Source organism: Colossoma macropomum, unplaced genomic scaffold (genome assembly GCF_904425465.1).
Source record: "Colossoma macropomum unplaced genomic scaffold, Colossoma_macropomum, whole genome shotgun sequence".
NCBI classification, from domain to species: Eukaryota; Metazoa; Chordata; class Actinopteri; order Characiformes; family Serrasalmidae; genus Colossoma; species Colossoma macropomum.
The window spans coordinates 25,349,076-25,371,796 of NW_023494798.1; the positions used below are offsets into that span (position 1 = coordinate 25,349,076).

A 22,721-nucleotide genomic window follows, 5' to 3' on the forward strand; every position below is an offset into this window, starting at 1 on the left:
CATACATCATTCTTAAAGGCACAGGAACATTAAAAGCCTGTTTAATTCTAAGGGATAAAGAGAGGTTGGAAAATTGTGTAAAAATTAATGACGGCTGGTTTTGGTGCCTAGACTCACACAAACATTATACATAAATTTTAAGAGGAAAAAAGTTATTATGATATGTGGGATATGGAATTTTAAAATGAGCCTATCCAAATACTTCTTAGCGGCACTTTTTAAAGAAGGTATTGAAAAAGTATCATTCAAGAATCAGTATTGAAGTCAAATTATCTGTATTAATACTGGTGTAGAAAATACCTGATCGATACTTTTTTGAAACCTTGATAAAGTCTCTAAATGCATTTTCGTGTGATTTTTTCAAAAAAAAAGTACTGAAAAAGTATTGTTCAAATTGAGAATCGGTATTGTACGGAGCCCCGCTACGGAGCCCCGCTGGTGACATCCTGTATAAATAAAAATAATGCGTGGCCACGACTTAGTAAGCCATGATCTCGTTACCACGCTTTACTAAGTCGTGGCCACGATTTAATCATCTCATTCCCACGCCTTATTGAGTCGTGGTCACGCATTATTTTTTATTTATACAGGATGTCACCAGCGGGGCTCCGTAGGGCTCCGTTTTTCTTACTTTCTTACTTAGTAACTTACTTCCGTTCTACCTCGTGTTCCTCGGACCCTGTCATAAAGCCTCCCGGGCTCTAGGCGGCGCAGTGGTGCTAATCTGCTGCTGGATTGTTTTTCTCACTGCTGGGCTCTTCCGTGCATCCATGGTCGTCCATAGCAGCTAAGCTAACAAAATCTGCTGTTTATTATTATTATTTTTAAAGGTGTTCGTATATTGATCTTGAACGCCATGTCGTACAACTACGTGGTCACAGCGCAGAAGCCCACGGCGGTGAACGCCTGTATCACCGGTGAGTGCGGGGCTCCGGCTGCGTGTGACTGACTGCGCTTCCCGCCTTTAGGCTCAGAACCGGGCCTGCTGTGGTTCGCACTTTAACTGTTACTGCAAATACTTAAACCCCTTCACTGTACTTTTCCACACTGAGTGCTTTTGTAACCTAATGCAGCATGCACGGCGTTACAAACGCTCAGATATGCTGCAGTTAGTTACTTTAGCTTTACCGCTAACGTTAGCTAGTTAGCTGGCTTGCTAATAACATCTGAGCTAGCTATACACGCTCGAGTTAGCGACAAACAAGGTTTGTTGATTTCGCACCATTTTTGTGATTTAAAATTTATGAGTAACTTATTACTCAGTTTGAACGAGTGTCTTTGGTCCAGCGTTTGTTTTCGACGTCTTCAGAACTGTCCATCTGGTTTGTTTTAATTTTTTCTCGCTTGAAATGTGAACACCCCGATGACATTAACGTGACATATGAGACATTTAGGTTAGCTAAAAGCACCCTGAGCTGTCTGAATGTGTAACCTAGCTGTAATCTGGTTTATACCAGTGGGTCATATTTTGATTTGCATGACTGTCTAACTAAACCTGGCATGTTGCTTAAAGATGGCTTGAACTTGTTAGCTGTGCATGTCTGGCAGGCTAACTGTCACTGCGGGCTCTGAGTTTGCAAAAATCAGAATGCAGTCTGCTGTATCTTTCTAAGAGTAAGTTATGTTCGCCTGATGTAGTTAAATGTTGTCTGTCCTAAAGGCTGACAATTAATTTATTCCATAAAATTTATTCTGCCGTGGCTTTATGTAACTCTAGGTCTGTCCTTACACCTTCTTGGAAAGCTTTTTTTTTTTACAGCGGCTGTTGGTCATGACACTCAGGACTCAAATCAAAGTTTATTTATATAGCACTTTACAATAGTTGTTGTCACAAAGCAGCTTTACAGAAAAAAAGGATTACTCACAATTATGAGAACACGACTGGGAGAGTCCATTTCCAGTTTCATACTTAATAAAAATATTACAATTATGATTTATTGAATCATTAAATCATCATGAATCATTAAAAATGATTGCAATGTCTAAATAGTAAAATATATATATATTGTCACTCCTGTACCTACAGGGCACTTCACCTCTGCAGAGGATCTGAACCTGCTCATAGCGAAGAACACACGGCTGGAGATCTATGTGGTCACCGCTGAGGGATTGCGGCCTGTCAAAGAGGTCGGCATGTACGGGAAGATTGCTGTCATGGAGCTCTTCAGGCCTAAAGTAAGTTAGATTTTTCCTGTGCATCTGTCTTTTGAGAGATGAGATTGCACAAGCTGCTACATTTTCATTTAGGCTATGCGAATGGATATAGAATTGATGATATGTATTTTGTAGATATTATAAATTAATTTGTTTCTTTGTAGGGAGAGAGTAAGGACCTTCTGTTCATTTTGACTGCCAAATACAATGCATGCATCCTGGAGTACAAGCAGAATGGAGACAGCATTGACATCATCACTCGTGCTCATGGAAATGTCCAGGTATGAACCCAAACATGGGCTCAGTGTTCAGACTTGATTTTGCTGCTGACAGTGTTCATACTGTGTTGCAAATAATGTTCATAACTCATATTTCAATGTGTTGTCGCCTCCATTTTATTTACAGGATCGGATTGGGCGTCCCTCAGAGACAGGCATCATTGGCATTGTGGACCCTGAGTGTCGTATGATTGGCTTGCGACTCTACGATGGTCTCTTTAAAGTCATACCACTGGATCGTGACAACCGTGAACTTAAGGCCTTTAACATTCGACTAGAAGAGCTGCAGGTTATAGATGTGCACTTCCTTTATGGCTGCCAGGCCCCCACCGTCTGTTTCATATACCAGGTACATTGAGTTGATGAAATATAAAATCATTGTCTCGCCTCCTGAATGGAGCTGCTGTCATTCCTGGCAGGTTTATATATAGAAGTTCTTTTGCTTCTGAGTTTTTCTTTGCATATTGTGTCTTATCAGCACTTAGTAAATGTACATATTTGGCAGACCTTCTTATCCAGACTTAGTTTATTTGTTACAGCAGTATTTCTCACTATGCTATACCGACAGGTAAATAAAATACTTTTGCATCTCTCTGCATTTACAATTGCATTTACTGCAGTGAATCTGCATGTTTGTGCTATATTACTTGCCTGCAAAAAATATATTTAGACCCCCCTTTACTTAAGTAAAAGAGTATTTAGAGTGGAGGCAAGTATGACACTATGATAATGATGTTTTATTATTATCATGAAAAGTTATTCACAAAATCTCTTTCTGAGCCTGTTGTGAACATTGTTAGGACCTAAAACTACACTTTGTAAATTTTGGAGATTTGGGGACCTTTCTAGTGGAAATGTGTAATTGCACTTGAATCTGAGCACTGCCAGCGTGTTGAAAGAGTATTCAAAGAGAACTCAGTCAAAACTCGTTGAATGAGGTTGTAAGTTGAATTACCTACTGTTATCGTCATACCTTCATGTAATATTAATCTTGCATTTGAGATCTAAACATCGAGTCAGACCTTCTTTTTAAGACTGTGTGTGACGTCAAAGGGAAGTCTGTCCGCATTAAGATGTTAAGACACATTATTGCAAAGAACAATTCTAAGACCAAACTGCTGTCTCCTGGAGTGGAGAGAGACCTATAAAACTGATACTAAAAGCCATATTACCGTTTCAAAAACATATTTGAAGTCGCTGAAGTCTGACAGAAACAGCATAAATAGTTTGTACCGTTTGGCTCAAATAATGCACATAAAACAGGATTTTTTTTCATCTTATGTTGGCTACTACACATGTGCATGTCTACAACAAGGGGAGATTTTCCTGCTTGCAGCTTAAACAGCAAACTGATTGTCATTTTATTGAAGGGTGGGACTTTGTTTGTTAACAGACCCCTTGTTGAGTGTTACCAGCATTCCCATTCATATTTCAACCAGTGATCTGTCTCCTCATTTATGTTGTCTCTGGTGACTTTAACATATAAATAAAAATCATTGAACTCACTTTGCTAGAATTTTTAAATGTAGCATTCATGTTTTTTATTTAAATATTATGATGCTTATCGTGTAGCATGAAAACATTTTCAAGCATTGTGATGGTACAGTTTTGTCATATCACCCAGATGATGCCTTTTGAAACTTTCTCAAGCGCACTTCTTTTCATTGTTCTGTATGGAGCAATGCTGAAAATCAGTGGTGGACAGTAATGAAGTAAATGTAATTCGTTACTGTACTTAAGTAGTTTTTTCGTGTATCTGTACTTTACAGAAGTATTCCCATTTTGAGTGACTTTTTTTTTTGTTTGTTTTTTTTGTTTTTTTGGATTTTTAACCCCAATTTTCTCCCCAATTTAGTCGTCGCCAATTCCACCCGCTAGTTAGGACTCCCCCAATCCCACGATACTATCAACGCTAGGAGGGTGAAGGCTAACACAGGCTTCCTCCGAGACCTGTGAAGCCAACCACCGCTTCTTTTCGAACTGCCGCTCATGCAACGTCATTGGACAGCTGAAAGCGCTCGGTGGAAAGCGCCAACCTCCAGAGCTAACAGACGCCTGCGCTGACTAGCATCGCGTTGGGTGATGGGGGGAGAGGGAGGGGCCATCCTACCCACCCAGAGAGAGCGCTCTCTTGGACTTCCGGCTACGGACGGCTGTAGCATCACCAGGGATCGAACTCGCGATCTCCTGATGATAGGGCCAACGCTTGGACGGTTGCGCCACTCGGGAGCCCCCGTTGAGTGACTTTTTACTTCTACTCCGCTACATTTCAAAGTCAAATCTTACTTTTCACTCCACTACATTATGCGAAATCTGTTTTTCCTTTTGGCTTATATGTGCATAAAAACGTAACATCAAAACGAAAGAAGGGCGAAGCAAGCACACCAATCAGGTTACAGCACACACTTTTGTTTTGAGCTTGTTTTGACCTTTTGGACATACATACCCAGTGTAAGCATACGGTTCAAAGTCAGTGCAACAGCGTAAAAGTTTGGGAGTGTCTGTTCCTACCTAAATGATGGAAGAAACTCCTGACTCTAACCTAACTTTGTGTAAATAGACCACAATATGGAATATGTACACACATGCAGTTGTGACTGGCATGTTTCTTTTTATCTGAATTTATACAAACACTTTTTATAGTAAATTTGTTTTTGCTAGTTTGTTTATGAACAGAGACCTACAGATGCAATATAGTAAAGGAAAACTCATTTTTGAACCTGTGTTTAAAGCAAGTTTTTATTAAACTTGTAACTAAGTTGCAAATAAATCTTAAACCGAAACTTTGCTTGCTCGCAAAAAGTTATTTCATAGCCACTTGGTTCTACCTAATGGAAATTGTTTGCCTTCAGTATTTTGTGCTTCAGCATCAGCGTCAGACTAATTAATGACATTCTATTAAAATATTGGTGTTACAAGAGTGACACTGGAGTATTTTACCTAAAATGAGTTGATAAAGCAAGAGTCTTGTTACAAAAATGATAATAGGACATTAGAGCCACAATTAATCTTTTAGTACTTTCACTTTTGATACTTAAGTACATTTTGAAGGCAAATACTTTTGTACTTTTACTCAAGAGGTCTAAAGGGAGGACTTCTACTTTTACTGGAGTAATATTTTACCTTGGGTATCTCTACTTTGTTTAGTCATGCTGAGCGGCCACAAAAAAGCGCATTCCACTGCTGACCATCAGTATCGCGAGTGTCTTCTCTTTAGTTACTCAACCAACTTGCAGGCAAAGGTAGTTTTTGATACAAAGTTAACCACAATCCAAATGTGGAAAAAGTTGTTTTTACACATTTCTACTTTCAACATGTTTACTGAACATCCGTGTTTCACTTGCTCTCAAATCAGTGTCTCATGTTTACATACTTGTTAATCATGTATGTTAAGCTGTCCTTTAAGAAGCATGTCCTTTTTTTTTCTTCCACTCCTCACATGAAAAAGGGCATCCCCTAACTTTCCCTGTAACTCCAGAATAGTGACACTACATACAGCTTCTCTCCAAGTTTGATACTTTCTTGTCCTTCCTGTCATGAAGGTCTACAGCTGAGATTGTTGTGATTTTGTCTTTTGACATTTGGTAATTTTAGCTGTCACTGTTTGTGTTTCTTAATTAGGACCCTCAGGGCCGGCATGTAAAGACATATGAGGTCTCTCTAAAGGAGAAGGAGTTCAATAAGGGCCCTTGGAAACAAGAGAATGTGGAAGCTGAAGCCTCAATGGTCATCCCAGGTGAACTGAGCAGGAAAAGAAGCTTCAAATACAAAAAAATTGAAAAATAGTTGAGTAGTGGTAAAATTTAATAACAATGCTGAAATTTGTCTGTGTGTTTCAGTTCCTGAGCCATTTGGCGGTGCCATAATTATTGGTCAGGAGTCCATTACTTATCACAATGGAGACAAATACCTGGCAATCGCACCTCCAACAATTAAGGTAATTTCACAAGCCTTTTACAGTTTCAACTGAAATTACACTTATCTTGTGGATTATTTTACAGTATGTATGTCTCCTCAATATATATTCAATATGTTTTTTTTCTCTTGTTTCTTAAGCAAAGTACGATTGTCTGTCATAACCGTGTGGACCCAAATGGTTCTCGCTATCTGCTGGGTGACATGGACGGAAGACTGTTCATGCTGCTGCTGGAGAAGGAGGAGCTAATAGATGGATCCATGGTGCTCAAAGACCTGCGAGTGGAACTACTGGGAGAGGTGTGTTTTAATTGTTTATTTATTTTTTACATTTATTTTTGCAAGCTATAGCTGTCTGTTACATTGGGTAAAAATTTCATGATTAATGGATCAATAAAAATGGACCAAAATTACGTACCTTTTGCTACTCTAGAGTTTTGCAGGTACAATTTGTTGCCTCTAGCCATAACATTTCACATTTTGGCCACTAAAAATTTAGTCCCCACCTCCTACCCTTTTTAACTAAGCCTTGGATATGTATAATTTTCACACACTTACAAATATCCACCATTCATCACAAAACTTTTCAAGGGACAATATCACAAAATAATTAGTACAATATTTCTTGCTAAACACACACCTGCAGCGTAGACCTGCTTTCTATGATGGCTTTAACTTTTATTCAGCAACTGATTTTAATAAAAACATCTGTAAAAAGTCAAATAATATTAAGTTGACATTTTGGTATTAAACCACCTCTGCTTTTGAGAGTTAACAGGCATGTGCGTTTGTGAGGTTTAGCTGCTGTGGCTGTTCTTTAAACGATGCATACAAAAGCAGCTTACTTGCTCCCACTTGTGGAAAAACTTAATACTGCTAAACATTCACATGTAGATGTGTATATTCTTAGAAATTTCAGTTAGGTTGCTGTGCAAAATGCAAATAAAAACAATGCAACGGAACATAATTTAAATATAATATGCTTCTGTAATACTGGCCACAAATTCTTCTTTTTGCTCCTAAGATTAATTTCTTTGGTGGCCTGAGTGGCCAGTGCAAATTTTATATCGGTCCACCCCTGCCTGTGTCATATTGAAGTATAACATTTTTACAGATCTGTGTGTTAAGTTATAAATGCTTGTTCCCCCAGACCTCCATTGCTGAGTGTCTCACATACCTGGATAATGGAGTGGTGTTTGTTGGTTCTCGGCTTGGAGATTCTCAACTGGTCAAGGTCAGTCACTGTTTATAGTTCTGTGTCCTCATTCTGCCATATCTGTAAATCTGAGTAATAAGAGTGTCTTTCTTTCTCTCTGTAGCTGAATGTGGACAGTAATGACCAGGGCTCATATGTAGCAGTTATGGAGACTTTCACTAACCTTGGCCCCATAGTGGACATGTGTGTGGTGGATCTGGAGAGACAAGGTCAAGGCCAGGTGAGGCAGCAGTTGCGATGTAGATTTAGGAAACATAACAGTTATATGATGCCATTATTGGATTGTATTAAAATACAGGTCATTTCAAGAAATTATGTTTAAAATTACAGAACTTCCCAGATTTATTTAGAGCATCAATACAGCAAGTTTTAAAGTGTACCTTGCCATTAAACGTTCTTAAAAATTAAGATTTTAAAAATGAAAATGTAATATGTAAATATTTGCTTCACTAAAGCTGTGTGTCTCACAGTGATGCTGGGTGTCCTTGATTTTCAATAGGGTGCTTTGTTTTTTGCGGTACTTTTATTTCCATTGATGAATGTGTCGTCCTGACTGTAGAGGTCATGCAGCTGAGCATTATGGCCAAAAATCAGCGTCTCATTCTGTATTCTTGTATTTACCTACTTTTTTTTGTTTGTTTGTTTGGATAGGACACTACTCTTTTTAATTTCATTTAAATCATGACATTTCAGCCATTGACTGATGGCACAGGGAGTTGCTCTAGTATCATTAAATTATCTCTGTGTTTTAAAAGCCAGTTCTACATGAGTCATGTAATCGGCAGTGTCTTCATCTGCTTTGGCAGCCACTAATGATAATTAACAAAGCTAAACGGAAACTCCCTGTGTACATTGTACTTCTTGAATGCACTGCTTTTTGGAATTGACTCCTGTAGCTGGTGACTTGCTCGGGTGCCTTTAAGGAGGGCTCTTTAAGGATCATTCGTAATGGAATAGGAATCCATGAGCATGCCAGTATTGACCTGCCAGGCATCAAAGGTTAGTTAAAATGCGTCACAGCATTGTCCACATTGTAAAAGCTTGGATGTTTATACATACAACATTTTTTCTTAAGTTATTTAATACATTTGTAGATCTTTTAAGCTTAAATAATTCATTTGAGATCCTCAAGTGATACATTCAGTGCATGTTTTGATCCATCATATTTGGATGATTTAATTTTACCTCCTCTTCTCTGGCAGAGGCTACAATTCTTTGGCATTTCACAGATATTTGTTTCTTTCCTTTTGAAGGCAGCAGTTGAAGAAAATGAACAAACTGGCATATTTGAAAGTGTACAGGCTTTAAACATGGGGAACTGACAGTTTAGTGTTCAGGCTTCAATTATTTAACAGTTTAACTGGCATTCAAACTCCTTCTCTGACTCATTCTCTTTTTTTTGCGTCTTTAGGACTATGGCCTCTTCGCTCTGAGGCAGGCAGAGAGACTGACGACATGCTGGTGCTTTCTTTCGTTGGCCAGACCAGGTTAGACTATTGCTGAGATCTGACAGTGCCTAGATCCATGTTGTGTAAGCCATGTTTTTATTAAGGATTTGTGAATTTGTGTAGTGTGTAATGGTTTTGGGTTTGGCTTTGGTGCTGCTTAGGGTGCTGATGTTGAGTGGGGAGGAAGTGGAGGAGACTGAACTTCCAGGGTTTGTGGATAATCAACAGACCTTCTTCTGTGGTAATGTAGCTCACCAGCAACTATTCAGGTACTTTAGCTCTTATTTTACATACAGTTGCACACTGGTTTACAAGTGCAGTTAGGCATCGTAGTGTGAAATTAATTTTTGTACAAAATAATATGAAAACCCTGTTATTTGAAAATAGACTATTCTCTGAATCTTTGCTATGATCTTTGCTGTGAATTATTTGAGTGGTCATAATTAAAGGGTTTATGTTTTTGTTCATGTGCAGATCACTTCAGGGTCAGTGCGACTAGTAACTCAGGACAGTAAGGCTCTGGTCAGCGAATGGAAGGAGCCTCAGGGTAGGAACATCAGTGTCGCTGCCTGTAACTCAACCCAGGTGGTGCTTGCTGTGGGCAGAGTGCTCTACTACCTGCAGATTCTCAGTGGAGAGCTCAAACAGATCAGGTATGCACAAATACAAAGAGGTAATTTGATTTGGACATGAGTGTCACTCACTAAACTTTACAATAAAAAAAACATTGATAACTGACCTAATGGATGAATTGGTGATTGTCAGTTTGCATTACAACAATTATCTAATGGTTTCTTTTAGAAATCTGTTTTTACCACATAGTATTTTATGTGTCGTGAAGTGTTTTTAATTGTTTCCTAGTTCATCTTTTTCAAGTTATTTTGCGCTCTGTAAGGCTGTGCATGGTTTATTGTTGTCAGTCGTTAATCATCCAAATAATTGGTAGCTTGCCTGATCATTTATGTAATTGTAGTGACAGGTCAAACGTTTTTTTGTCATTAACGAAAAGAAGGTATTTGTATACTGGATCCTTTGTACAAAAATATATCATGCTAATCGAGCTACAGTTTAGTTGTTCCTTATAGTGTCTCTTTCAGCTCCAGTAAATCATCTGTTCTCTGTTTTTGTCTGTATACAGTTCCACAGAGATGGAGCATGAGGTGGCTTGTCTGGACATCACTCCGCTGGGTGAGAATGGTGGAGAGTCCAGCCTGTGTGCTGTAGGCTTGTGGACTGATATCTCAGCTCGAGTTCTCAGACTGCCCTGCTTCAGTCCTCTGCATAAGGAGATGCTGGGAGGAGGTAAGAGGAGAGGAACAGTACACAAGAACAAAAGGGTTGAAAGAGTGCAAGGCTGAAAGGATAATGAACACAATTTACCATTACACACTCTCTTATTGTTCAGAAGAAATTCATTACACCGTACTTGCCCTATTGTGTGCTTATAATGGTAAAATTGCTTAGCTTAATTAATGATGTGGGTAGTACATTTGCTTAGGAAGCAAACAGTCTGTTATTTTTAAACCTTTTGTCTTTCGAAGCTTTTTAGCTGAGCTGCACAGTTTATTTATGAATTGCGGTCATATACTTGTACACTGCAAGACCTCCTAAGCTAACAGCAAAAGTATAGCTGGTGATTTTCTGTGTAGAAATGGAAAGAATGCTAATTTATATTCAGTCACATCAAGCAGATATTGGATATATTGTGTAGCTTTGTAACATGAAATTGCCTCCCACAAGTCTTGAGGTATTTAGTTATTTAAATGTTAACTGCAGAGTGAGGGTTAATCAGTCATCTCTTTCACTTTCTCCATCAGAGATTATCCCACGTTCCATCCTCATGACCACTTTTGAAGGCAGCCATTATTTGCTGTGTGCTCTGGGAGATGGTGCTCTCTTCTACTTTGGACTTGACTTACAGACAGGTATGAGAAATGTGCAGTTCACTCCTCAGCTACACATTACATAAAGCTCTAGCATGGCATGAAATTAAGGAGTACATTTGGCTCTGACTTTAATCCGTTTTCACTTCATCTTGTTGACAATTTTTGTGTGTTGCAGTAAAACATAATTCACAGAAGAGCAGTAAACAGTTGTGCAAGGTTTGGTTGCTGCATTGCAGGCATATTATTTCAGGAGATGATAAATGGTTGTGCCGAGTTCAGAAATTCATTTGAGACCAATAATTTGAAACCACAAAAATTAATGTGAGGAGGGGAAAATAGTGCTTTTTGGGCATGTAATGTATTGAGAATCAAAATGAGAGAATCTGCCCTGTAGTTAGTCAATCTGACTTATATTTGTGTGCAGTTGATTCCATGGAGAACATCCACAGCATGTATATTTAAAATTGAGCCACTGGCAACAGCTTGAGGAACTGCAGTTATGTTGAGTTCTTTAACATGTTCATTGTTTTATATAGTGTTTAGAAAGGGATGTTCTCTGACTTTTCTTAATTTTCTGAGTAGTTCAGTTATTGACATTTATATGCAGTGGCAGCAAAAAGCTATTTTGATTCAAATTGTATTGACATTTAATATCAGGTTGCTATGATTGTGTGTCTTGATAAACTGATTTATTGCATTAATAGAGACAATATATATTACGTTATGTATAATACTGGCAGTACTGATGTCATGCCATTATTATATGGAATATGCTAGTCTCAGTGCAATATAAAAGAAACTATTAAAAGGGAATTACACCTTTTTTTTATTTCAGCTTAATTCAGTTGTATACAAGGTCCTTGAGTGGTTTAATGCAAAGTGGTGCACTATTATTAATAGATGTTTTTTCTTGGGTTGCAGGACAAGAAAATAATCCATTATTATCAACCATGGTTCTAAGTATAGCATAGCATTTCAGTGTTTTAGAAATGAAAGCCTAGATCAATATTTGTAAGTGTGAAAACATCGTGTTGTCAGCTGCCTTTGAGCAGATGGTTTTCAATATAATACAAACATGATATTTACACAACATCGCTGAATCTGGAAGATGTGCATGTGGTTTGTTTGTGTTTTTTTTCCTTTTCTTCCTTTTCTTCTCAAGAAGCTCTGCTTGTGTAAGCAAAACCCTTTTGGCTTGCTGAGTGTTTATGTATTTTGTGCAGGTGTTCTGAGTGAGCGGAAGAAGGTGACGCTGGGCACTCAGCCCACAGTGCTGCGGACCTTTCGCTCTCTGTCCACCTCCAACGTGTTTGCTTGCTCAGATAGACCCACTGTCATCTACTCCAGTAACCACAAACTCGTCTTCTCCAACGTCAACCTCAAAGAGGTCAACTACATGTGTCCACTCAACTCTGAGGGATACCCTGACAGGTATGTGTCTGAGAGTGATAAGGTGGGGGAAAAAAAGGGTAGCATCATTTTCTATTATCCAGTTTTATTACGTTGGTGATGTTCATTCAAACAGGGCTACTGTTACCAAGAGAGCTCCTGGTTTGGCAGATCATAAAATGGTAATTTGCTATCGAGTTATTACTAGTATACTTATAAAAACTATGGACATGGCAGATTCATATAGGATGAAAATCGTAGATCTCCTCAGCAATCAGTCAAATTACAGTACTAACCCATCTCGAAAAGGGTTTAAAATGAGCTGTAGCAATAATCCCAGGTTATATTAGTCCCGTGCAGATTGACGTCCGTAAATATTCCATCATATCCTGAGGAAAAGCATTTTTTTCTTTATTTTTTTTTTTCATGTAAGTATGGAGGCACTTCAAGAAGCATTTACTGTATTACTGTAATACTCTGTATTCTCTGTGGCAAATATCAAGGCGGTATTATTTTTTTCTACCTTGAGAGTACAACTCAGAATAATAAATAATGTAAAACAACAGGAATAAATCGATTTGATTTTATGCACTGATGTTGACTTGGCTATAAATTTCATATTCTAATTCTTTAAATCTGACACATTTCCTTTCATTCATTAATTTCATTCATTCATTCATGGCTACTACAACTGACATGTTTAATATGGTTTTGGACTGTTTACATCATGTATATGCTTATGCATTCATTCATTCATGGCTACTGCAGTTTTTCAGAGTAGATTTGTTCTAGGTTATTTATTATGCTTTTTTTTCTCCTTCCATTACAGCTTGGCTTTGGCCAATAACAGCACTTTGACCATTGGCACTATCGATGAGATCCAAAAACTCCACATTCGGACTGTCCCTCTTTATGAATCACCTAAGTGAGTCTGCAGTAACAATACTTTTAAATAAATGCATTCTTTTTTAAGCTCCCATCAGGAAAAGCTGCAAACAGTGCCACATAATCACTGGGAGTCACTCTGAATTTGCCAATTCAGAGAATGGTTAATGTCACCACTTATGTGCACTTTTCAAAAATATCTGTTGTCGTACATAAAACAGGCCAGCAGTTTGCAGCAATTCCTCACTGGAGCTTTAAGCTTCATTTTTGAAGAGACGATAAGAGGTGAAAGTAAACAGCTGCAGCGGATTTGCTTTGAAAGTAAACTTTGCCTTGCTCTGACCCCACTATGAGAGTTGCGCTTGATTGATTACACCCTTATGTTGAAACATTCACATACTTTGTCTTTTTCCTCTCAGGAGGATCTGCTATCAGGAGGTGTCTCAGTGCTTTGGGGTGCTGTCCAGCAGAGTCGAAATGCAGGATGCTAATGGAACCACAGCTCCTGTGCGTGCCAGTGCTAGCACTCAGGTACAGCTGCTCTTCTCTTTTATTGCAGACACCTGGTCAGTAGAGCCTAATATGCCATCTGCTCTCTCTTCAGATCTAAAGTGACTGTGGTAGTGGAGAAAATCTCTGACTGATTCTTTTTAGAAAATGATCCAGTGATTCAGACGTTGCTTTTGCTGTTTCCGTTGTGTAATTGCAATGAAGGCTATCCCATCTGGTCCGAAACAGCAGAAGTCATAGAAATTATGGCCAAAGTGCATGGCATTCTCCTGCATGTGGGGCTGCTTGGCTGCAGCCTGGTCAGATTGCCCATACTAACCCCTGTCCACCACTGAAAGTGTCTACTGTGGGCTTGTGAGCGTCAGGCCTGAATCTTGGAACAGTGAAAGAATGTTGCCTAGTTGAGTGAGTCCTGTCTTCTTTTACATTAAGTGGATAGCCTGGTACATGTACGCTGTGTACCTGAAATAGGCGATGGCACCAGGATGTGCAGATGGAAGAATGCAAGCCGGTGGAGGGAGTGCAATGCTCTGAATAATGTGGTGCTGGGAAACATGGGTCTGCATATTCATGCGGATGTTGATTTGTCATGTGCCACCTAACTAGATATTGTTGTGGACCAGATACATCCATTGAGGTGTGTGGCAGCGGTCTTTTTCTGCAGAATAATGTACGCCGCCACACAGCACGCATTGTTTGGGAATGATTTTAGGGACACAATGAAGAGTTTGAGGTGTTGCCCTGGCCTCCAAATTTTCCAGATTCCCGTCAGATGGAGCATCTGTGGGATGTGACAGAACAACATGTCTGATCTGTGGCGGCTCCACCTTCCAACATGCAGGACAGAAAACGGTTTGATGCCAGATACCACAGGGCACCTTCGGTGATCGTGTAGAGTCAATGCTTTGGAGGGTTGAAGTCGTGACAGGTGGTCATAATGTTTCAAAAAATTATATTTTCCATGACTCGTCAGCTGTGTGATTTAAATATTCAACTGAGTGTTGTTATAATCCATTGTAATCAATTCTAACGTGCACTTGAATCAACGCCTTCGTTTTCACACCCCTACTGTGTGAAAACATTAGCACAGTGGTACTTTGAAATGAAAAGGTTGTGTTGACACTTCTTTTCTCTCCTTAGGCTCTGTCCAGCAGCGTGAGCTCCAGTAAGCTCTTCCCTAGCAGCACCTCCCCCCATGAGACCTCCTTTGGAGAAGAGGTGGAGGTGCACAGCCTGCTCGTGGTCGATCAGCACACTTTTGAAGGTGTGTTATTTCTGTTCTAACACTTGCCCACACTTACTGTCACTCACTTTGTCATGTGCTCACACTCTTACTCAGTTCCGCTCACTCTCTCTCTCTCTCTCTCTCTCTCTCTCTCTCTCTCTCTCTCTCTCTCTCTCTGTGAGAGAGAGAAGGCTCATATGGACAGGCTTGTGGAAAGAATTGCTGATGAGTAATTCTTCTTTGGTTCCCCCCTCCAGTGCTTCATGCCCATCAGTTTCTGCCCAGTGAGTATGCTCTGAGCCTGGTGTCCTGTAAGCTGGGCAAGGATCCTGCTGTCTATTTCATTGTTGGCACTGCCATGGTGTACCCTGAGGAGGCAGAGCCTAAGCAAGGCCGCATCATTGTCTTCCACTACACAGACGGTAAATGTGTTGTCGTGCTTGTTGGTTTTGTGTGTGCAATGTACACACGATATAATATATATATTTTTTCATCCCTGTAGGTAAACTGCAGACAGTAGCCGAAAAAGAGGTTAAAGGAGCTGTGTACTCCATGGTGGAGTTCAATGGCAAATTGTTGGCTAGCATCAACAGCACTGTGAGTGACCTTTTATTTTGTGTGCATTTAAGTAGTTTTGATCAATTCAACACAAGATCTGTGCTCCCGATGGGTATGTAAATGATAAGCTGATTAACCCTTAACTGACATCTATTGGTTAAAAAAGCATTGAATTTAAAAAATAGGTGGTTTTATCATTCAAGTTGAGGAATGTTTTTGAATTGAACACATAAGGGTGCAGTAGGCAGTAGTTTGGGAACCACTTTTCAAAAGGATGCTGCCGCAACTACAATGATGTACCACTTAAAAGCAAAAAGCCACAAGCGATAAGACAGACAACTGTTTTCATCATGTTCTCCAAGAGAAAGTTTGGTTCATGGCAGTGAGAAGAAAACACATGGGTTTGAAAAATTGTAGAGAAGGACGTGGTGGACGATGACGACTTTCATGAGATGTTGAAGTAGAGCTGGGCTTTGTGGCCAAAAATGTTATCATGATAAACAAAATTCATATCGTTCGATACCGATACGTACCGCGATAAATGTCAAATCATTATTTCCTTCAAGTTTGAAGGCTGATTTTTGCTCCTGGCTGTTTAATTGCTGTTTTGAAATATCCTTTATGGTCGGAACATGACAAACACTCACCAAACAGTGGGACATTTCACAAATCTGTCATGGGACAGTGGGAGAAAGTTTCTGGTCAGCTGTTTTTATCAGCTGGAAAAGCATGGCCGCAGATTATTTTTAGCTGTCTGGTGACGAGTGCTCGGCTATCCCGTTACAAATGCTAAACAAGTGGCCAACAACAGTGCTAAACTGTTTAGTTTCTCAACAACGTCAGTTTAGTACGAACAGCGAACATTAGCTGACTCGGTACATCAGTGATGGATCACACCACCTTACTGCGGGCACTCCTGCCACATCCATGTCAGAGCACATCACAGTATTCAAACACCAGCTAGCAGACGACTGGGTTTCTCTATTCTAACACCAGACAAACGGAGTCGTCCTTTTAGGTACGTTTAAACTGAAAGCGGTGCTTTTGTGTCTTGTTTGATGTACAGTATCATCAATTCGCCGTGTTGTGTGAGTGACGGAGCGCTGCTTCAAGTTAACCAGCTGCTAAAAACAGCTAGCCTGGAAAGACAGCGCTCTCCCGCTCTCCAATGCCTCACAGCTTCCTCAGTTCACTTTTGTTTAAATCAGGGCTGTAACTGCATGAACCCACTTCTTTCTTTCACTTTCGTTGCTTGGGAACGCACTAATACTAAAATATGACTTTTTGAGCGCTGTAACAGCGCTTCAGTTGAGAGGAACAGACGTGATTTAACGCTGCTAAAGCTTGTTAGGATGTTAGGAAAGAGGTGAATTCACTCTAGGACAGTATAGTTACACCACTGATCTCGTCACTCACACTTGGTCACAGGAAAACAGATCGCCGGTCGCTCCACTCAAACAGGGAATATATAACCCCTCGTTTCAGACGTTACTAAAGACTCAGTTCACTCGTCGCCCCTCCCTCTCTAATCATGTCGAAAAACTCGGAAGTGTGCCCTCTCCTGGGGACAGCAGAGTTGTGTTGCCTTTCTTGCAGTAGAAAACGCCACCAGGGCTTTCGCTAGAAGGTGGAAGTGTGAGAACGGTGTATTATATTGAAAATTTATCGAACCTTTATCACTCTATCGAGGAAAAGTTAAATCGCGATAATTATCATTATCGTTTTATCGCCCAGCCCTATTTTGAAGTAAATAAACTGTTACAAATATAACTTAGAGAATATGGAGCTTTCAGTAGCCCATCATTGTATACTTCAGTCATTTTGGTAAACTTTTTATTTGGATGTATTATCATGAATTATAGTTGTTAGCCCCTTGGTTTCACTAAAACTGGGTATTTATCTAGGGTATGTTTAATATGGATTTGGACTGTTTACATCATGTATATGCTTATGCTTGGCCCCACTTATCAGTACTACATTCCATGGTCCATATAAGGAAGGAGTATCTCTGCACATTAATACAGAATTCACTTATTGTGTGCATACATCAAATATTTTACAGTGGTTTCGAACGAGGCCAGCTAGTCAGCTTTTAGAGCTGTAAGTTTCTGTTATATAATTGATGTTTTGATGGCTTGATTTTTAGGTTTGTCTGTGAAAAATTAATTGCTGGCTAATAATGGTCGGTTGCCATGATTTGCATCCCTAGTTCCTGATAGTGTCATCTTTGGTGGGTGGGTGTGTAGGTGCGCCTTTATGAGTGGACCGCGGAGAAAGAGCTGAGGACTGAGTGTAATCACTATAACAACATCATGGCTCTGTATCTGAAGACCAAGGGAGACTTCATATTGGTGGGAGACCTAATGAGGTCTGTGCTTTTGCTGGCATACAAACCCATGGAAGGGAACTTTGAAGAGGTGAGTTGTTAGCAAGGTGGTAAATATTTAAAACAGCAGAGAGAAAATTCAGTGTATTATTTGACTCCTAAGCTTTTATTTGTGTGATTTAATTTAGTATTTCTTTTAATCAGATTGCTCGAGACTTCAATCCTAACTGGATGAGTGCTGTGGAGATTTTGGACGATGATAACTTCCTTGGAGCAGAAAATGCTTTTAACCTTTTTGTCTGTCAAAAAGACAGGTAGGGAAAGAATGTCGTTAACCGCATATTAATTATCAGCTGACAAACATATTACTGCACAGTTTGACATGTGCTTATACACTTGGCTCAGCTTGAGTTAATTTGAATTAGGCATTTTTATAACAAGGACACAGTATCATTGATGTGAAGCACTGCTTTTATGAAGAGCCAAAAGCTGTTTAAGTACTAGTAGATCCAGAAAAATCTTCCGACATCCACACATGTCCAGATACGTTTATAAATCTTATTTCTGTTTGCAAAAAGAGTCGTTGTCCACATCAACAGAGTTATCAAAAATCTCTTCTTCCACACAGGAATGTAGAAACAACTCAAAAAGCATGCCTGACCAATAAGGCGCAATAGTGCTTCATAAAATTTGAACAGTGAGCATGCACATTGCACAAAAGCTAAAGCAGGAATTCTCTAACAGTCCCAATAGGCTTTGACCTGCAGGCTGTCAGACCTTCCTAATTTGCTATTTCACAAGATTTGAAGTCTCATTTCTGCCAGAAAATAAAAGCATAAAAAAGAAGGCCCCTACTTGCTGTTATTGAGTTGTTAAGTTGCCATCATTGCTGAGGTTTTCAAAACTAAGCCACAGTCTCATCTAACAAAGATAAATCCTGCCAAACTTAGAAACAAACTGTTCATATGGAGGAAAAGAACTGAGGAATCCTCATCTCGTTAGATCAGATGACATTACAGTTAATGAAAGATGCTAATTAGAAATACTTTGAGCATGAGGTGTTGGACTCTCTGATTTTGTACGTAGAACAAACAAGCGCCATAAGGACTGAAGGTAAGAGAAGTGGTGTGGTGGTTATAGTAGTTGTGGTGAACTTGTGTGTTGAAGGTAACTAGATCCTTTTCATTATTTGACTAAAAACCAGAGAATGTGCCCTTGTCAGCTTTGACACACATGACAGTGTATTTACTTTCCCTCATTGGACTGTAACAAGTGCCCATTGACAAGGTTGGAAACCTTCAGGCTGATGGTCATAATCGTGTATATTCAGAATCTTCTCATATTCTCATCCTCTCTTTCTCTTTGTGTCAGCGCTGCCACCACTGATGAAGAGAGGCAGCATTTGCAGGAGGTGGGTGTGTTCCACTTGGGCGAGTTTGTGAATGTGTTCTGTCATGGTTCTCTGGTCCTGCAGAACCTTGGCGAGAGTTCCACTCCTACCCAAGGTTCTGTGCTCTTTGGCACGGTTAATGGAATGATCGGTAAGGAAACTCACTTTGCTGTCTGAGCTCTAGATTTTAGTAAGGAATAGACCATAATGATCTTTTCTAGCACCTAGAGCTATTGTTGTTTGCTGTCATTTCATTTACATTACATAGTCATTTACATAATTGCATAGTCGGTTACATAATGAATTGCATGCACATCCAATTTACATTCCATATCATCACCAACATGACAAAATTTTGAGGGTTTTTTTTTCTCTCTTTGCAAAAACATGACTACACGCAATTTCTCCACTTGTTTCAAAGAATTAGAAATAATTGAAGAAGCTTTTCAAGGCATGTTATGCTGTGAGTTCAGGAGGGTTTATTCTTCTCTAATTTAAATGCTGAAGTCAGTATTTAGCTATCAGCACAGAATGTCTACGCAGTGTCATACATAATGTCTTCAGCGTTTAAAAAAAAATCTGACTGGTGTGTTTGTGTGGGTTTGTGTTTTTCAGGATTAGTGACATCTCTGTCAGAAGGCTGGTACAGTTTACTCATGGATTTGCAAAATAGACTCAACAAGGTCATTAAGAGTGTGGGCAAGATCGAGCACAGCTTATATCCTTCTGTAAAAGAAAAGAACGGCAGCGTTTGTGTCCGTGGTTGTCTGTCTGTGGTTGTGACCTCTCTGAATGCTTTGTGTTCGTCTGCATGAGTTTTCTCTATTTTTGTAATTTTGTAGATGAATGTACTGTTTTTATCTTTAACTCTGAGCACCTGGAGATCATTCAATACAGAAAGGAAGACAGAGCAAGCTACAGGTTTCATTGATGGTGACCTAATCGAGAGCTTTTTGGACCTAGGACGTGCCAAAATGCAGGAAGTGGTTAGCACACTACAGGTATTACTACACCTCTTTTGTTTGTGTTTTCTTTGTTAGGTCTGTGTTGGTATATCTGACAGTACAGGTTAAGGGTGAGCAAAATGGCAAAAAATAAAACATCTCAGAACCTGAAGACATCCTTGATACACAAAACAAATTTTCTTCTATTTTTGTCTGAGGTGTAATAGTTTTTCTGAGGTTTGGGAAGAAATTAGTTGGAGCAAAAAACACCGACAATAGTGCTACATTTATTAAAAAAAAAGAGGCTATGGAAAACTGAGTACAGTGATTTTCATTTTTGCTTTTTTTTTCCTGATGCTCTGGGTTGCTAGTTAGCATTCTCTCAAGTGCATGTATTTCTGAGAATGAACAACAGCAAGCCATCCCCCTGGAGCAGAAAGTAACTTACTAAAACTGCACCTGGTGAGAGAAAAATACAGCAGAGTTCGATACATGAAAACATTAGCAGTGATGTTTTTCCATTACCTTTTAGTAAGTAAGATTTTGTTAATAGTATAAATATTATAGTAATAAGACTAACTGTGTAGTTTTTAAATAATTTTTCCTTTAATCATTAAAGTAAAACATTTTGAGCTTTCCTTATTCTTATAGATTATTAAAATATTTAAGACAATGTTACATAGAGCACTAGAAAACAGTGTACATAACCATTTTGTGTAATAATTTTGAGAGTTCATTAAAAGCATTGGGAGTCTGGTTGTTGTCAACAACATTGTGAACAATTCTGGCTTTGTAAGTTTCTCTAGAAAGGTACCTTTCACGTCAGACCACTCTGGAAGTTTTGTTTAAATTTTAACCACTTAATTATGCAGAAATTATTAACACTCAGCGGAATTCTCCTATTACAGAAAGGCTTTTTTCTTTTCTTTTCTTTAGTTGTGATTATAGTGAGAAGCATATGACAGTTTTTCAGTGTAATAATAGAATCATATTACCCTCCCTTACTGCAAATACAGTTTATGTAAAGTGTGGCTACCAGATTTTTTCATCTGTTTAATTTTGCTTTTGCTCTGTCCTCTTGGACTGTCTGAGTGTAGCTGCAGATTCTGCTCTCCTGTCTTAAATGTATCTGTATGTTTCAGATTGATGATGGCAGTGGGATGAAGCGAGAGGCCACGGTGGATGAAGTGATTAAAATAGTGGAGGAGCTCACCAGGATCCACTAACCCTGTTGGTCTAAACAACGCTCTGTACATAGATATAAATAAACCAACAGGTGTGGGCGAGTGTGTGTGTGTGTGTGTGTGTATGTGTATGTGTGTGTGTGTGTGTATGTATGTGTGTGTGTATGCGTGCCTGTCTGTCTGTATTTTGTGTGTTTCACTCTTAAAGTCTGAGCTCCATCTTCCTCTCCTCTCTCCAGGGCCTCCTGCCCTAGGAATACACACAAACTCACTCACTACACACACACACCACACACAAGCTTTCACACATTTGCAGAACAGAATCCTACCAGGAATATACTCTGTACTGGGGCCTGACAGTATGACTGAATGTGCGTGATTTGAATTTTGATTGAATTTTGTGCATTTTCTTTCCGTGTGTGTGTGTGTGTGTGTGAGAAGAGTTAAGGCTTAACAGTGAGTTCTGCTTTGGTACCATTACTGCATTGCTAGGAAATGCAAGGCCAGGATGTTCTGATAGCACTGAATGAGGAGCAGAAGGGCAGAGGGGTTAAATAGACTTTTATTAGTGATGTAACGTTTCCTCAATCTTTTCTTTTAATAAAGCTTGCTTCAGTACCATGTTCTGATCTGACTGTGCTTTTTAAATTTTAGTTTTGAGAGATACGTTTTTGATGTATCTTGTTTCACAAAGGCCCCGAAACTGCACTTGGTACTGGAACTACTTATCAGCTTGAGTGCTCTTACGCTATATATCTGGTGCTAATTTAAATGTCATTTTTCTGATGTTGCTGCTGTTGAAGACCACCCCCTTCCCCAAACTGAGTTTACCAGTTATGTTAGTTAAGAGGATCTTAACACTAAACTACTGGGAAACACTCCCATATTCACTTTTTTCTGTCCTGAGTCTGTCTCGATTGCTTAATGTAGTGAGCACCTGAGTGTTTCACAAAGCAGGATTTTACCAGATTAACCAGATTACTTGTACCATTAATCAAGGATTGTCCCATCCTTGATTAATGGTATAAGTAATCTGGTTAAGGCTTGACTTTAGGCTCAAGTTATCTGGCGAAACTGAAAAATCCTGCTTAGTAAAATACCCCTCCCCCCCTCCCGGGACTGGCAGTTAGTTGTGGTTGTGTTTTTCTCTATGCAGCACATGGATGTTGTGTTGTTTCTTACTGGCTCAAATATCCACACAAGACTGTGTTGTTCGTAATGTACACTATAAAACATTAGCTCTTGCAATTTAAAATTGTTTAAACTTTCAGCCCTAGCTTAATCGCTGACCAGGACACCGACCATATGAAATACAGCCTGGATTAATCTTTGTTTAAAATTACTAGAATACTAATTAACCTTGCTTGAAAACCAAAAAAAAGGCAAAAAATAGTGAAAACTTCCTCTTATTGC

At 39.3% G+C, this 22,721-nt stretch overlaps 1 protein-coding gene across 1 annotated transcript; it reads left to right on the forward strand.

Moving 5' to 3' along the window:
- The first annotated feature begins 711 nt into the window (after positions 1-711).
- Positions 712-21,931, forward strand: ddb1 (damage-specific DNA binding protein 1). Its single transcript, XM_036584853.1, has 27 exons — positions 712-917; positions 2,027-2,175; positions 2,319-2,435; positions 2,560-2,781; positions 6,054-6,168; positions 6,272-6,369; positions 6,489-6,647; positions 7,498-7,581; positions 7,667-7,783; positions 8,460-8,562; positions 8,975-9,050; positions 9,173-9,280; positions 9,461-9,664; positions 10,150-10,313; positions 10,829-10,936; positions 12,121-12,328; positions 13,116-13,211; positions 13,591-13,702; positions 14,822-14,945; positions 15,164-15,328; positions 15,409-15,503; positions 17,711-17,881; positions 17,995-18,104; positions 19,162-19,331; positions 19,796-19,898; positions 20,058-20,181; positions 21,267-21,931. The coding sequence occupies exons 1-27, from the start codon at positions 857-859 to the stop codon at positions 21,348-21,350; spliced, it is 3,447 nt and encodes a 1,148-aa protein (XP_036440746.1). The 5' UTR covers positions 712-856; the 3' UTR covers positions 21,351-21,931.
- The last annotated feature ends 790 nt before the right edge of the window (positions 21,932-22,721 follow it).